We start from the raw sequence: 16,304 nt of genomic DNA on the forward strand, positions 1-16,304 counted from the left end.
AGACTCCCCTCCATTGCTACACTCTTCGTCCCCAAAGGCCCTCTGCTCTCCTTGGCTGCCCCTGAGGACTCTGAAAACAACCAGCCCTTCCTTCCTAAGGCTCCCCAGCTCCGTCAGGGAGGGCAGGAGCAGGCACTAGGTTTGCGATGTGGGGAATGCCATGTGTGTTCAGGTCACCCCTGACAAACCAAGGCAAGTCTAAGCCCAGGACAGTTGCTCCCCAATTCCCAGACCAGAGAATTTACAAGCCCAAGGGTCCATAGAGGCCATTTCATCTCACAGAAAAGGAAACGGAGGCTCCAAGAGGGGCAAGGACTTACTCAAGGTGACCCAGCAAGTCAGGGACTGAGCTTATGTTAAGGTCCCACATCAAGAGAGTGAAGGGCAGAGTTTTATGTCAAAAGGACCTGAGTTTGAGTCCTGGGTACACACTTACCAGCTGTGTGACTCCGGACAAGTTACATAACCTTTCTGAGTCTTTGTAAACGCAACTGGCTAAGACACACATAACACCCACAAAAGCAAGTGCGGTGTTCGCACAGCGCCTGGTATATAATCTGTATTCAGCGTGCAGCTGCTATTCTTGTTAACTATTGTTATTCAATAGTAGTGGGCTATTGAAGTGGGCTGTGTATTTTAGGGTAATAAAATAGGGGTTTCAGGTTTTCTTTCTTGGTGAGCATTCACAGGACTACATTTCCATCTAACTAGGAGGGTATAAACATTGCCTTTCTGGCTACAGGGGGATGGCCTGTGACCTCCTGGGATTCCTTCCTGGGAGTCCCCCAATGTCACAGGCCCTGGAGCTCCCCCTACTGGTTCAACTGGAAACATAACTTGATCAGTAAACCAGAATGCAGAGTAGGGATGCAGGTCCCAGAGCAGCCCCTCTGGGGTCCAAGGGCCTTTCTTCTAAGAACCCCCATCCTAGTCATTCCCTTGATGTTGATGCTCGGGGATTAGAGGGGGCAGAAAGTGGGCATGGAAAGGAGCAGTGCCCCCCTGGGTGAACCCCAAGCCAGTTGTCCCACCCACCAGATATCCAGGGGGGTCAGGCCCAGGCTGGGCTGAGGGCAGGAGACCGAGTTCTGCTCCAGCCTGTTTGCGACATTGGGTTAACCACCTTTCACTGGGCTCGGGGGGAGGAAGGGTGTTTGTGTCTTCCTGCACAGGTCAGAGATCAGTGTGGGTTCTTGAGTTCTTGAACTTCCACATCCCTGTGGGAGTGCAGGAGCACATGTGTGCTCGTCTGCACACATGTTTGTGCACGTGAATGTCATGTGTGCACGTGTGTGTACTGTGTGCATGTGTGCCTGTCCACAACATCACTTCACTTAAGGCTGTGCATTTTTGTCTTCTTAGGATCAAGACAAGACCCGGCCTCTGTCCACCCTGGCCAACTTGGCCATCATCATCACAGACGTCCAGGACATGGACCCCATCTTCATCAACCTGCCCTACAGCACCAACATCTATGAGCACTCTCCTCCGGTGAGACTCCTGCCCGGTGGGACAGGTTCCTCCTTGGCTTTCCTGCTCCCCCCCATCCCTATGAGTGAAAACCCAACTCCCTCCCTCTTCACACAACACCCCCACCTCACCTCACCCCCAGGGGCTCTGAGCGGCAAAGAACAAAGACTTGCTAGGGAAAGTGAAGGGGGGCAGTGCAGAAAGATGTATGTGGGTGATGGGACACCTTTGGAAAGCCCAGCCTGGGCTGGGAGCAGCTTTGGACTCAGCCAGGCTCCCGGAAACACCAGTGTGGCTCAGTCTTATCTCTCAAGGCCAATGGGTCCATCCACGTCTCTTGCCCATGGACACTGCTCAGAGATGGCGGCAGCGTGCCCTCTGCTTGCAGGCCCTCTCAGACGTGGCTCTTCCCCGAGAGCTCGCTGCTCCAGCCGCCCCTCCCAGCGGCTCAGGCTGCAGGTTTCTCAAGCCCAGGATTTCAGGAGACACCTGATTAGCTGTGCTCGGGGTTGTGTGCCATGTCACCAGGTCTCCATAGATCACCAACCAGCCTGCCCTGGGGCCACGTGCCTCCCCTGGTTCAGTCCACTGTGACTGGGTATCTTTAAGAGCAAAACACACGCCTGTGCCCGCTCAGCTGTGGGCCAGGCGAGCAGTGACAGCACCCTTCGCCTGGTAGCCATCTGTGCTTTTGTGCAAACTGGGCAAGACACCCCCTGTGGGCTGATGAATTAGGAAAAGGCAGCTCCTCTGGGCAGATGAATCCTCGGACATGCAGCTTGGGGAGCAGCTCCTGTGGGAAGAAAAACCCACCCTTCCTTTTGAGAGGGCTCCATGGGCTTTGAGGAAGGACATACAGGTGGATGCTCAGGGCCCCGCCTGCACATCCGCACAGGCGCTCAGCATTGGGCACGCGGGAGGCGGGCCTCCCTTGACGTGGCTGCAGACCGCGCCCCTGGGCCACCACAGGCCAGGTAGCCTGACCTGCAGTTCGGAGACTCGGCCTGGCCCGACGATCGCACTGTGCTTCAGCCTCTGGGGGTGCAGGGGTAGCCACCTCCTTCTTGGGCCCAGATATGGACTGAAGGGTCCAACAAACAAGACCCTTTCTGGCCTCCTACAGAGGGTGTCTGAGCCGCTTTAGAGGGTGGAGGGGGCGTCTCGGTGCCTCTACCACAGCCTTCTCCGTGGTGGTCCATGGAAGCAGAGGCTCCAGCCTTTGAGCCTGAAGGCTGTCTCCTCTAAGACATCTTTGCTAAGCTCACGTCTTCTCAGCCAGGGGCTTTCCCTGACCTTTCAGGAGGCAGGCCCTCCCACCTGCCCTCTGCCCCGGACACCCCGTCTTAATTCTCATGACCCTAAACAGTCTGCTCCGCCTCTGCTCCTCGGATGGACTTACAGTACACCTCAGCAGGGTGTGGGTCTGCTGTGGGCATCGCACAACGTGGATGCTCAGGAATGAATGGATGGATGAATGAATGAGCGAATGAGTGAAGGGTCATACCAGCCCCCTCACCCCAGTCATCACCCTTCATGTGAGAGACCATCTGTTGGTTTTCAGCTCACTGACCACCTTTGTTAAATTTTTTTTTCCTGGCTTCATCCTCACTGGCCCACAGACATAGCCATCCCTCTCCCCTCAGCTCTGGTGGAATTGACTCCCTGTGCTGCCTAATTTACCACTAAAGTATAGTCACACCTGTAATGTTCACTGATGTGCAAGTGGGTGGCGTTACAGCCCCCAGGGATCAAAATACCCGAGTCTCTGGAGCTTGTCACAAGCTTCCTGTGGGTCTCCCAGGGCATCGTGCCCAGGACCAAATGCAGAGAAGATGGGTAGAACCACCTGTTGATTGAAGTGAGGATGTGATGGTGGCTGGGCAGCCAGAGGAACTTGGAGAAGGTCCCTGCACAGCCATGCACTCGCCTTGGCCACATCACCAGTCTCCAGACTGCTTCCTCGTGGGAGACGGGCCAGTCATGTCCACAGTGCCCCTCTCCCTGAGGGCTTAGCACACGGGTAGAGCACCCAGCAGGTGCCGCGCAGGCACCAGCACTGCAGGCGGTCAGTCCGGTGGTTATGAGTCAGCCAGTCCTCGGGTACAGAAGTTGGATTGGGCTGGGGGTACCAGCCTCAGCTTCAGCTCAGAGCCCCGATAGCCAGTAGGAAGGGTGTTGACAATGCGGGTCCTCTGAGACCCTTCAGTGTGCTTTGTTCTGTCATCCCTATATCGTAGCCAAGTAATATTAATATTGTTTCAGATCTGCAGATTTCTGAGTTTATCCATTTATTCACTCTATGTTTCACACTTTTATTAATAAACTAGATGTTTATTAAGCCCTTCCTGTGTGGGGGGCCCTGTGCTAAGCCACACCCTCTCCTCTCCAGATAATCCCACAGGCTCCTGCTAGGGCAGTGATGGCGAACCTTTTGAGCTCGGCGTGTCAGCATTTTGAAAAACCCTAACTTAACTCTGGTGCCGTGTCACATATAGAAATTTTTTGATATTTGCAACCATAGTAAAACAAAGACTTATATTTTTGATATTTGTTTTATATATTTAAATGCCATTTAACAAAGAAAAATCAACCAAAAAAACCGAGTTTGCGTGTCACCTCTGACACGCATGTCATAGGTTCGCCATCACTGTGCTAGGGTGACCCTCAGGTCCGGCAAACGGGGACACCTACTCCCCTTAGCGCCTCTCTCCTGATGCTCGGTTTCTTACATCTGATGTGTTCTCTCTCGGGTGCAGGGATCTGGAGATCTCTCTGCCTTGCTAGGTTGTCCCTTTGTCCCCAGGAGGACACTGAAGCCTTCCTTCCTGTGGGTTTGGGGCCACCGAGCCATCTCTGCGTCCACGCCTCTGCCTCTCCTCCCTGTCCCCCACGTGGAAGGAGCCCTCCAGCGCCCAGCCCCCTGCACGGCTGTTCTGCTATAGGCCGATTCCCGCACACCCGAGCCTGATTTTCCAGGCTTCTAGTTGGTTTCTGTGCCTTGATCCAGGCCCTCCACGTGCCTTTACAGTGTGGAGCCCGGATTGAACGCAGAACACCCCAGGCCGGGCCTGCTCAGCCTCCGGGTGAGGGACCCAGGCGGCCCCATTCCCAGCCCTGCTCGCCTCTGCTGGCCGGGGCCTCCATTCGGACCCCAGCCCACTCTCCCTCTTTATCTGCGGCTCCCAGCATGTATGCCTCTCTCTATCACAGTATCAGGCCAGCATGCCTCATCTAAAGTGTATATATTACCTAATAAAATCCTTCTTATTTGGGATTATTGCATCAAATTTTAATTTCCTCACTCGAGCAGCGGCATGTCAGCCTGCCCGTCAGTGAAGGACCGATAGAAGGTGAAAAGAGCGGATAAACTGCACAAATTACTGCCGGCCGATGCCTATCAGCCCTTTGACTGGAATTGACTGGAATTAAGAACTGAGAAATAGGATTTTCTGCCTCAGAATCTGCTGTGGCAGCTCTGGTCGGAAGTCCCCTCAGCCCCCACCGGGCTCCCCCCAAGGGCACCTCCCCCTCCTGAGAGACTCCCCCTTCCAGGTCCTTAATCCTGTCGTGAAACGGGGGGAGGGGAGGGGAGGGAAGGGGAAGGGAGAGAGGGAGGTGGACGAGGATGGAGGCAGGCAGAGCCCGGTGCTGGCTTCAGCTGCCCCCTGGCCCGCGTCTCTGGAAGGAGGCAGGCTTCGGAGAGCAGGGAGCCACACATTCCTTCTGGAGAAGTCTCAGCTTTCCTGGCCTTTGCCCGGATGACCCTACTGGTAGCAGGCCTCATGGGGGGCGGGGGGGTGAGTGAGGCTGCCTCTCAGCCCTCACCCACCCCTTGCCTTGGCACACCCACCCAGGCCCACCCCAACACTGCCCTGCACGCTCCAGGCACGCTCACCCACCTGTGACTTCAAGCAATCCCTGAGCCTCAGAGCCCGTTCCCTCAGGTGGACCCTGACTGTGGAGGCTGTGAGGAAAAGGTGGAGAGCCTGTGTTGGGCGCCCAGCATCGTGCTTGGCACATAGTAGGTGCTCCCCAAATATTAGCTCTCCCTCAGAAAACGCCTTACCTCTAGGGTGGGGATTACTAGTGTAGGTGCTGGGAAGTCTGAATTTGCTAACATTGTTTGGAACGGCACATGCATTCAGGGGAGAGCACCTCAGCTTGCATAGGATGCTCACAGCGGTTCCGGCCCCGGTGAGTAGCAACAGGCACTTTTATAGCATTTGCTGTGGACCAGGCTCTCTTCCAAGTGCCTTACATGTGTCATTTGCTGAGGGGGTGGGGAACTGGTATTATACCCATTTTACAGATGGGGAGAACAAGGCAGCGAGAGGTAAAGTAACTCAAAGGATTCAAGCCCAGGCAGTCTGGCCATAGAGTTAAACCTTAACCCTCTTGCTGTACTGCTCTTCCCACCACAAGGAGTTGGGACTCCATAGGCCCGTGTACCTTCAGCCTTTCTGGGGGACTCCCAAGGGGCCTCCTCCTCACAGCGTGGGTTCCTGGAAGGAGAAGAAGCCCATGCCAGGGTGAGCCCCACCTCCAGCCCTCCTGAGCCTGCCCACCTGCTCTCCTTGCCACACGCTGGTGCACCTCCAGGGAGGGGCCCAGTCTGGGTCAGGCGGAGGCCTCCTTCTCCAGCTCCTCGTCTTTGGAAATAAGTTTCAGTATATTGAAAATATAATCTGAAACAAGATTCGTGGGTTCCCAAGAGCCCCCATTCCTCCCTGTTAATACCTTCTCATAACATTGCCAGTCCTTGTGGCTGCACTTGTATTAAAAGCTCAGAGTTTTATTAAAAATGGATTTAGTTACCCAAAAAGAGATGAAATCCCAAACTTTGTCAGGAGCCTTTTAGATCTGACTCTGTAGAAGCTCAGGTGTGGCTCTGCCTGGGGAGCCAGCCTCCTTGCTGCCCGGTGCCGGGTTGCCTGCTAGACCCCTCTGAGCCCTGCCACCCAGGTTGCCAGGCGGCCAGTGCAGGAGCGGCCTCGGGGAAGGTCCCCGCACAGCTATGAGGACTGAGGGTTCTTCATCCACTAAGTCTCCTCTTTGCACAGGCCAGCAATGCCCACGCCCCCAAACCCCACAGTCCCTCAGCAGACCAGGGACGGCCCCGGGACCCTCATGCCAGAACACGTGTGTGGCCCAGGCCAGATGAGGCTGTAAGAAGGGAGCTGTCCCCAAGTCCAGAAAGCCTGTCCTGGAAGCTAAAGCCTTTGCCAGAGTCCTACACCCTCAGGGCTTCCTCTTGGGGACAAATTTAGGCCTCTCCTAAGTGAGGAGTGACCCCCAGAAGGGCAGGCTCCAAAAAGGAGCTCCCTGTAGGGTGGTGTGGGGAAGCGTTGGTGTACCCTTCAAGTCAGTGCAGGGTTTTCCAAACGGCCTTCCCCTGCTCCCGGGTCTGGGCTGTTAACAAATGCTACATGAAAGAGTCTGTCTTCAGATGAGCAAGTCTGGGGACAAAGGGTGCCAGGTTTCCTTGCCACTTGACTACTCCCGGAAGCCTTAAGCCTAGTAACACTTGTTGCCCATCTCCGAGGCAGGGGTGGGGTAAGTAGGTTTTCCCAAATTTGGCCTGAGTTAGTGCTTGTGAAGTGCTTGGTCTAGATACAGCCGTGGGCAAACTACGGCCCGTCCGGCCCTCCGGTCCAGTTTAAGAACCCATTGTGGCCCTCAAGTCAAAAAGTTTGCCCACCCCTGGTCTAGAAGCACTATAGCAATCACCCTCACAGATAACCCGTTACCGTTACTGAAACAGAGCCTGCGGCAGAGGCAGCAGCGCCTGGCAGGCAAGATCCTTTGGGAGCCGAAGTAGCTGAATTTGAATCCTGGCTTCATCATTCACGTGGAAAGGCTGCTTAACTCTTGTTCCTCGGTTTCTGCCTCTGTAAAATGGGGCTGTCTCGACTGTTGTAAGGGGGAAGCGAGTTGGTACATAGAAAATACGGGCAGCCGTGACACCGTGTGGCTGCTCGAGACAGGACAGCTCCTGCTGCAGCTGGTACTTCACAGGCTCTGGCACCACTCGGGTCCTCAGAGCCCACCCAGTGGGATGCTCATCTGACAGTGTCTTTCTCTGGCTTCTTCAGAACAGTCCGTTTCTCACAGGGATCTAGCCAGAGCTGCTGTCCCTGGGCAGGGGCCCCAGGAGGGATCTGGCCTGCTTTCTGTGCAGCCTCGGCCCCTGGACTGTGTCCATCTCTCTGTGGGAGACATTTCTCCTGGAACTTTCTCACCTCTCAGCCGACCCGGGAGTTGTTCTGGGCTGCACCCCTGGGCTCCAGGAGACATGGAGAGACAGCTGGGCAGGGGCAGCATCGGCTGGGGAGCGTGAGATGGTGGGCGCCCCTCCTGTGTCCTGGCAGTGAGACAGGAGGAGTTGGAGGGGAGGCACCTTGTACCCCAGGGCCCCACCCTCCAGGTCAGGGGGCCCGTGTCAGGAAACAAGCCTCTCGCCACAGGAGAAGGTGCTCAGATGGGGACGCAGGGTGCAGCCTGCGGGATTCAGACTTCAGCTGATGAGTGGGTGAGAGGCACCAAGGCCAGGGGACCCTTTATTATGCAAGCAGATGACAGGGTTGATATTTCCTGAGGGGACAAGGACAGGGCTATCCTGCTGTCCACTGAGCAGGGAAAACTGCAGCCTGGGCCAGATCTGAGGTGGCATGGTGAGCCGGCATGGCTGGCCGGACAGCGGTGTGGTAGGGCCTGGGGAGCAAAGGGAAGGCTGCTCTGAGCTAGTGACTCAGCAAGTGGTAGTGATATCAGAATCCTCTCATTCATTCATTCATTCATTCAATCATCAATTGATAGTTGAATGTGCCCATTCACGTGGATTTATTGCTATAGAGTTCCGTTCTTCAGCCCCTGCCTGTGCTGTATCTTTTCCCTGGAACGCCTTCCTCTTCATTTCTCTCCCTGGCAAACTCCTACGCATTCTTTATGACCCCACCCTAACTGTCACTACATGTACAATCCTTTGCCAGCTCCTCCAGGTGGACTTCTGTATCTAAGCACCCCATATGTATGTAGTGTGCATGCATATGTCCTTAACCCTTTGCCACAGGCTCTGTGCTCCCAAGAGCAGGGACCCTTGCATCCCCATCCTGGTAGTCCTGGCTCCTGGCCCCACCTCCTCTAGCACTGCAAGGAAAATACAAGGGAAGTGGGACAGAGCCATTTGAGGTAGGAATTGTGGGTTGTGGTGCTGGATGGACAATGGTTCATAGGGCCCAGGGTTGCCACAGTCATCCCTGGAGACCTTCACTTTTAGGATTTATGGTGCTTTCATTCTTAGAGTAATTGATCATTGATGTTCTCCTTTACTCAGGTCCTAGTGAGAACAAGATCCCAGGGTTTCTATTGTTATTCGTATTAAGGTGGGGCATACTGAGACCAGAGAGGTGCAGCAACTGACCTAAAGCCACACAGCAATTGGATGGGTGATTGAAATAGAAGCCAGATCTGTTGCACCCCGACTGGCTGCTCCTCCATCGGCTCTCCTCTCCTGGGCGGTCTCACCGAATGATGGGAGATGAGGAGGTGAAGGGCGAGTCAGAGTATCAGCAAGATCGGCCTCTCCTAAGGACACAGGTGTTTGCCTGGGGGCCTCAGTGTATGTCCCAGGGGCGAGGGGGACACCTGAGGCCTGAGCACCGGCACTCCCTCCCCTGGCTGGCCTGCAGCATCCAGAGAGGGAAGCTGCGGTTCCGGGTTCTGGGACAGCTAGAAAGGAAGAGGGCAGCAGCCTGGGGGCCTCGCAGCCAAACTCAAGTCCCTTCTCTCTCCCACCCAGGGCACCACCGTACGCGTTATCACCGCCATCGACCAGGACAAAGGACGCCCCCGGGGGATTGGCTACACCATCGTCTCAGGTAAGGCCAGGCTATCCCTGGCTGTGGGAGTGGGTGTGCAGGACGGTGAGATGAGGGTACCCGCCCCAGGGCCAACTTTGAGGAAGGACCTGGAGGAGGGGCTGACTGCCTGAAGGAGGAAGGAGCAGGGATGGAGGGGAGCTTGGGATGAGGCTAACACGTCTGGGGCTTTTGGGCGATGCTGGGGGGCAGGAGCGTGTGCCAGTGCCCAGGTCAGAGGCATCTGCACCAGGGGCTCTGAGCCTGGATCGTGGGTGACTCCCATCTAACCTCCTGTGGTACGCTGGGTTTTCTTTTCTGACTCGATGAAAGGAAGAAATGATGTTTTGACATCATTTTAGAACTAATAGAGCTGCTTGGGCTGGTTTCATGTTCTTTTCACATTTCTGACCATTAGAAATTTATGTGTCGCCTGGACTCTAGAGGGGCAGGCACAGACGCCCTCCTCTCCCTCCCTGATCTCTTGGCTGAGCAGAGCAATGACAGACTCTAGGTGATGGATTCTCGGACCCATGTTTCCACCCAGAGACTGACTGAAGCAGCAGCTCTGTCCAACACTCCCAGGGCGGGTGGCTTTGGAGCACGGAGCTGGTGAGACCTCTGTGAGAAGCTGCTCGCTCACGTACAGATGTGGCTCTGGCCCTGTCCTCTCACCCCTGCCCACACAGGGCCTCCCTGCTCTGCCCACTAGGCAGTGAAGGGCCAGCCTGGCACATCTGGGCAGGTCGGACTGATGGCCACGAGGATGGCAGGCCACCAGGCCAGTGTCCACCCCATCACACCTTTCTACCACACCCCCAAGGATAGGGAATGGCATTTGGGGGCATTTTCGCCCTAAAGTTCAAAAGGCACCAAGATGTAGTGACCAAGAACATAGAGGCTGGGATCTTGAGCATATTGCCTTGGATGGTCTCATATCTCAGTTTCTCATCCATAAAACAGAAGCAATAAGAGCATCTGCCTTGGGTGGTGCAAAGGTCAGAAGACAGTATATGTAAAGAGCTTAATTCATGTATATGAGGTACTGTAAGTATTAGCTGTTGTTATTACTGTTCTAAGCTAATAATACTCTCGGGAAGCTTGGGGTTTGCCGGAGGGAGGGAGACCCCTCACATCCTTGGAAATGCAGGGGATCGAGGGCATAAGGGGCTCCCTGTGACCGGTAGCTGCTGGCGTGACTGCTGTCGTGCCTCTAAGCCCAGGGGATCCAAGGCCCAGAGCAGTGCCAGGCCAGCTCCGGTGCAGAGCAGCAGTGTAGGTTTAGGCCTCTGCTCCCTCCGCCCCACTGCTTCCCTGTTCTGCTACCAGCAGAGTAGGCCCCAGCATGTACTTGTGGAATAAGTGAGTGAATGAATGTTACTCTAGGATAGTGGGGTTTCAAACCCTAATAAGCCAAGAATCTCCGGGGGCTCCTACCGAAATGCTGAGTCCCTGGCACCGATCTCGTTGTGTAGCCTGGGCTGGTGGCCAGGAAGGTCCTTTCTTGCAGCGCCCAGGCGGTCAGATGCAGGTGGTCCTTAGGCCAGGTTGTGGACAGGCCGGTCCGTGGAAGGAAGCCGCTCTGCTGGAGGCGGAGTCCCCTCTGGTGGGCAGAGGAGGAGGGTGGCGCAGGCTGCTGCTGGTCTCCATGCATTTTCCAAACTGGGAAGTAAAGCCAGTACCTCCTGGTGATGAAGAACTTGCACTGGAGATTGGAGGGAGCACCAGTGAGCCCCCAGCGTGATGGAGTCGGGGTGGCGGGCAGCAGTGCAGGGGGGGTGGGGGATTGTCCCCTCATCTCATTGCCTCTGGGCCGGGGAGCAGGGAGCCAGGGCTTGGCCTGAGGTCATGGCCAGACCGGAAATTCCTCCAGTGACTCTGGGAGGCCATCCTGCAGGGCAATTGGTCCATTCCAGGTCCATGCTGGGTGCCCGGTCAACTGCCTTTCACCCCCAGGTCTTCTCCAATTTTCCCAGATGACCCCAGCCAGCTCTTCCTCCTTCGCCCTTCCCTTGGAGCAGGAGGCAAGAGGGTGGAGCTGCTGAGGCTGTGGTGTCTGGCCTGGGCTTGGAGCTTAGAATCTGGGGACAGTTGCCATAGGACGCTTCCTATGAGTGTCCAGCGACATACTCTCCAGGACCAAGTTCCCAGTGCAAACAACAAGATGAGAAGGGAGAGTCAGGATGTGAACCTACAGGTAGGGGGTGTGTGTGAGGGTGGGGGCAGGTGGCAGAAACTTCTGGAAGTCCTGGAGCACTTAGCATAGCTTTGTTCGCTTCCCACTGCCAGCACAGATGTGCTTTGGGGTTTTGAGAAAGGATGACAAATGGGTTTCCTCTCACATGCCAACGCTGATTGATTGGTGATGGCTGCCTGAAGAGGACCATGCAGCCAAACAGGCCGAGTGCTGTATTCAGTGGGTAGAACCTGCTCTGGGTGTGGAAAGAGAGAGGGCCATCCATGCCGGTGGCACGTACTTGCCATCCTTGGTAAGGTGGCACTTGGACCACAGTCGCAGGGCAGCCGCTACGGGCCTGCTTGTCACTGCTCAATCCCACCCGAATCCTTCCCGACAGCTTGAGGAAAGGGCAGTCCTCCTCTTTTTCTTCCCTCCCCATCCCGAGACCTGGCTCACCTGTTGCCACCCACCTGTTCCTGCCTGCCCTTCTCCTCCGGCCCTGGCCTGGCGTAGTCTCCCTGCGAGCCGGCCTCAGTGGGAGCCCACAGCAGCAGGCGGCAGGAGGGCAGATCCCCAGGGGAGCAGGTGACAGAAGGCTGGGACTTGGCCTCGGTTCTACGTCCCTCAACCAGCGTAGACACTGCTGCACAGAATACTGCCTGCAAGGCTCGGGCCTCACACCTGCGTCTTGAAACAGGAAGAAGGGATGCCCACAAGGGCAGCTTCACGCTGCCTGTCCCAAGCTGGGTGCCCGGTGGGGCTTGCTCCAGCCCCAGGTGCTCTGCAGCCCTCTTCATGTGACAGACAGTTCAAGGGCCTCGGAGACGCCCAGAGCAGGCGGGAGTCCTTAGGGCCACTGTGGGTGACCAAGTCTCCGGGTGCCTCCAGAGCCAGGGCAGGGGTGGCTCAGTCTGCACATGGATGGACACGGGCCTGAGCCCACAGTGACTCTTGGCACAGGGTTAACCTGCCGGCTCCCTGAGGCCTGGTCCCCTCCGCGCTGTTTATCAGCCCTGCAGCTGGGGATTTATGTCTGCACACCGCTGCTTTCCCCATTACTAATGACCCCTCTGTTTGCCAAGAACAAAGAGGCCTTCAGAGGTAAGTTATGGCTTCATTGCCACCAATTTGTTCTCAGCCTCTCGTGGCCAAACTGAGACTGAAGGATGACAGAGTTCTTTCCCGTAGAGGACCTGGCATGGGCCCCATCCTCTCCCTGGGCCTGGCCTGGCCTGCCCCTCTCCAAGGGCACGGCCTCCTCCGGGGCCCAGCCAGAGCAGGGCTCTGCAGCCTCCGTCCCAACAGCCGTCCCAACCCCAGCTGGGGTCTGAGCAGACATCCTGCCACACACACAGTCCTGCTTCGAGGGGCAGCCTCGCCCCCTCCCCCGCAGAGCGCTGGACGTGGAGTCCAGAGTTGTGTGTTCGCGGCCCAGCTCGGCCGCCTGCAGCGGTGTGTCGCCTGGCCTGTCCCTCTCCAAGGGCACGGCTTCCTCCGGGGCCCAGCCAGAACAGGGCTCTGCAGCCTCCGTCCCAACAGCCGGCCGCCTGGGGTCTGAGCAGACATCCTCTGCCACACACACAGTCCTGCTTCGAAGGGCAGCCTCGCCCCCTCCCTCGCAGAGCGCTGGACGTGGAGTCCAGAGTTGTGGGTTTGCGGCCCAGCTCGGCCGCCTGCAGCGGTGTGTCCAAGCCAGCACTTGGCCCCTCTTAGCACCATAATTCTCATCCAGCGAGCAGGGCGACTCATCTCCACGGCAGATCAGATGGTGCCAGGGAGGCTCTAAAGGGCCATCAAATATGAAGCATTATTAATTGTCAAGGAAACATCAAGGCCAGGGGTCCTTGGGAGTCCTGTTCTCTCATTTTCTCCTTCACTCATTTAAGTGGAGAAGTGGTTGAGAGGGAGGCTCTAGGGCCCCTGTCCGGGAGGTGGCCACTAGCTGTGCTGGCCAGTACAGTGGCTCTTGAGCACTTGAGATGTGGCTAGTCAGAATCGAGACGTGCTGTACATAGAACCCACAGGACTTTAAAGACATAGTATGCAAAATAGGTGGTAAAATATCTCATTAATAAGCCTTACACTGATGGCATGTTGAAATGATATTTTAGATATACTGAGCCAAATACAACATATTATGAAAATTAATTCACCTTTTTATTGGCTACTAGAGAATTTAGAGTAACCCCTGTGGCTCACATTCTGTCTCTATGGGTAGCTCCATTCCTGAATTAGACCGCGTTGGCTTGCTTTCCACCACTGACCGGCTGTGTAACCCGAGCATCAGTTTTCCAATCTGTAAATGGAGGTTATAATAGCCCGTGCCTCCCAGGGGTGCTCTGAGGATTCAGTGAACTAGATTCTGAATTTACAGCAAATGCTCAACAAATGGGGACTCTTGATTGAGGGTCTTCTCTGGGCCAAGAGCTGTGCTAATGTCCTGAGGCTGGGGCGGGGGGAGGTGGAGGCACTGTCTGGGCCAAAGGAACAGTTGATAATTGTCGCCATGGAGTGAAGGTTGTCAGGGCGTCTGTTAGACTGTCCTCTCTACTTTTGTGTGTGTGTTTGGAAATATCCATAACAAGTGAGAAAGAACTTATGGGAGGAGGTGCCTCCCCCGCCAACATCAGGGTGAGGAGACTCACAGAGCGTCCAGGCCACCCGCTGACTGGTGAGCTGGAATAGCCGGGAATGGTGGAGGCAGGGTCTGTTGGAGGCAGAGGGAACAGCGTGTACCAAGATCCGAGAGTAGGAGAGGGTGGTGCCCGTGGAACCGCAGTGATTCAGCGCTGCTGAGCGCAGCACTTAAGGCCACGGGGAGAGGAGGCCACAAAGGGAGGTGGGGCCTGGCCATGCAGGGTGTGGAATGCCCGTTCAGGACACTGACCTTGGTCCTGAGGGCAGTAAGGAGCCAGTCCAGCAGGGAAGGGATGTGGTCAGAGGGCCTTGTGTGAAGTCCGTGTGGTCCCACTGGAGCCAGGGTATTGGAGGAGGACAGGAGGGAGCGAGCAGGCCAGCAGGGGGGCTGCCCTTAGTGTCCCGGCCCCAGCTGGCATCGCGGTGGGCGCACAGGGACAGACAGAGCCTAGGAGGCGAGGAGGCCACGCTGCCAGGGTGTCCCTGGTGGGACAACAGATGGGAGGAGCCCAGAACGGGCTGAGGTGCATTTAACGCCCCCTTGGCCGGGCAACTTGCTTAACTTAACTCCCAGCGACTCAGAGAGGGTCCTCTTCTCAGCGAAGTGACCTTGAGTGAGTGATTGAAACTCTCGAGCATCAGTTTCCCCCTTTCTTAACTGGGCCAACGGTATCTTTCTCGCAGAGTTGTGAAACTAAGAGTAATTGAAACCATTACATACAGTGAGCGGCGTGGGGTGAGTGTGTACCACAGGCCGGCGCATAGTAAGCCTTCAGCACATGCCAGCCACTGTCCTCCTGCCGGCCGCCCATCGGTGGGGAAAGCAAGCCTGCCTCATGCTGTCAGAAGCCGTATTGCTGGCTGTGGCTTTTAGGTATTGCCAAGCCAGGTGGTTCTGGTGTTGCCTGAGTCCTTCTCCCTGTATTGGAAGGGTTTTCATTTCCCACACGTACTAGACTGATGAGTTCTGTCACTTGCTTCTCTCCTCTTAATTGACGCCACCAACTCCTCTCCGGTGCCAGGAGGGCCCTTGCCACCTGGGGTGGGAGGATTTGGTGAGCGAGCCCATGCCAGCACTTTCCACTTTGTCCTGCGTGACAGCCCCCTCGGCCCTGACACACTCCACTGTCCTCTCTGGAGTCTGAACAGGCCTAACCTGTCCCGTCATCCCGGCCTTGCAGCCTCCATCCCTTCCCCCCACCCCCAACCTGCTTCCCTGGCCCTCTGCAGCTCTGCAGCGTCCCCAGGGGGGAGGGGCGCTTTATTGGGTGCCTGCCGTGTGCCAGGCACTGGCCGAACACGCTTATCCTACAACAGTGCACGAGGGAGACAATTGCTCCATTTGTAGACGAGGAAAGCAAGGCTCAGAGAGTTCAGAGATTGGCCAAGGGTCACGGCAAATTGCGGAAGAGCTGCAATTTGAGCCCAAGTCTCTCCATCTCCAACATACACCCAGTTTCCAATGGCTCACAAAGCTGGGTCCCTGGACCGGCAGCATCAGTGTCATCGGTTGCAAAATCTTGCACCCGACCCTAAGCTCACTGCGGGGGGCGGGAGGTGGGTGGGTTACGTGACGCTGACACTGCTGCGCTGGGACCACACTCTGAGAAGCGCTGGTCTAGAAGAACACGTGTTGCAGACATCACTCCCAAGGGGCGAGCACTTGTTCTGAGGGGTGAAAAGTACCTTTCTCTTTTTATATATAAAGCTTAGCTATACATACAGATAGGTTACATCCGTGGTATTGACATTTCAGGTGAGAGGCGGGGAGGTGCTTAGGAAAAGTGTCTCAAATGGAGTTGGGGGTTGGAGGGGCACATAATGACAAACAGGTTGCCAAGTGCTGGCCTAATAAAGAACAGGTGAGCAGCGTCAGGGCTGGAACCCTCCCTCCCCTCTTGGAAAGCAGTGGTTTCACCACCACCAGCCTCACGGGGATCTGTCCAGGTATATGAGTGAAGGACAAAGGCCTCACTCCACTCTGGATTTTGCTATTAATGTTATCAAGTGAGGCCATTTCTTGGAAATACACTGAGTGCTTTGAAGTGAAGGCTGTATGTGTGTGAGTGTGTGCGTGTGTGTGTGTGTGTATGTGAGAGTGTGTGTGTGCATGTGAGTGTGAGTGAATGTGTGTGAGTGCGGGTGGGGGAGGGTGTGGGTAG

At 56.0% G+C, this 16,304-nt stretch overlaps 1 protein-coding gene across 1 annotated transcript in view; it reads left to right on the forward strand.

The window, feature by feature from the left end:
* Window positions 1-16,304, forward strand: part of CDH23 (cadherin-related 23) — a 413,720-nt gene that overhangs the window by 126,966 nt on the left and 270,450 nt on the right. Inside the window, exons 7-8 of the mRNA XM_015562107.1 lie at window positions 1,363-1,491; window positions 9,269-9,347. Coding sequence (XP_015417593.1) covers window positions 1,363-1,491; window positions 9,269-9,347 — 208 coding nt within the window. The remainder of the gene's footprint in view (window positions 1-1,362; window positions 1,492-9,268; window positions 9,348-16,304) is intronic.

Source organism: Myotis davidii, unplaced genomic scaffold, assembly GCF_000327345.1.
Source record: "Myotis davidii unplaced genomic scaffold, ASM32734v1 scaffold134, whole genome shotgun sequence".
Taxonomy (NCBI): Eukaryota; Metazoa; Chordata; class Mammalia; order Chiroptera; family Vespertilionidae; genus Myotis; species Myotis davidii.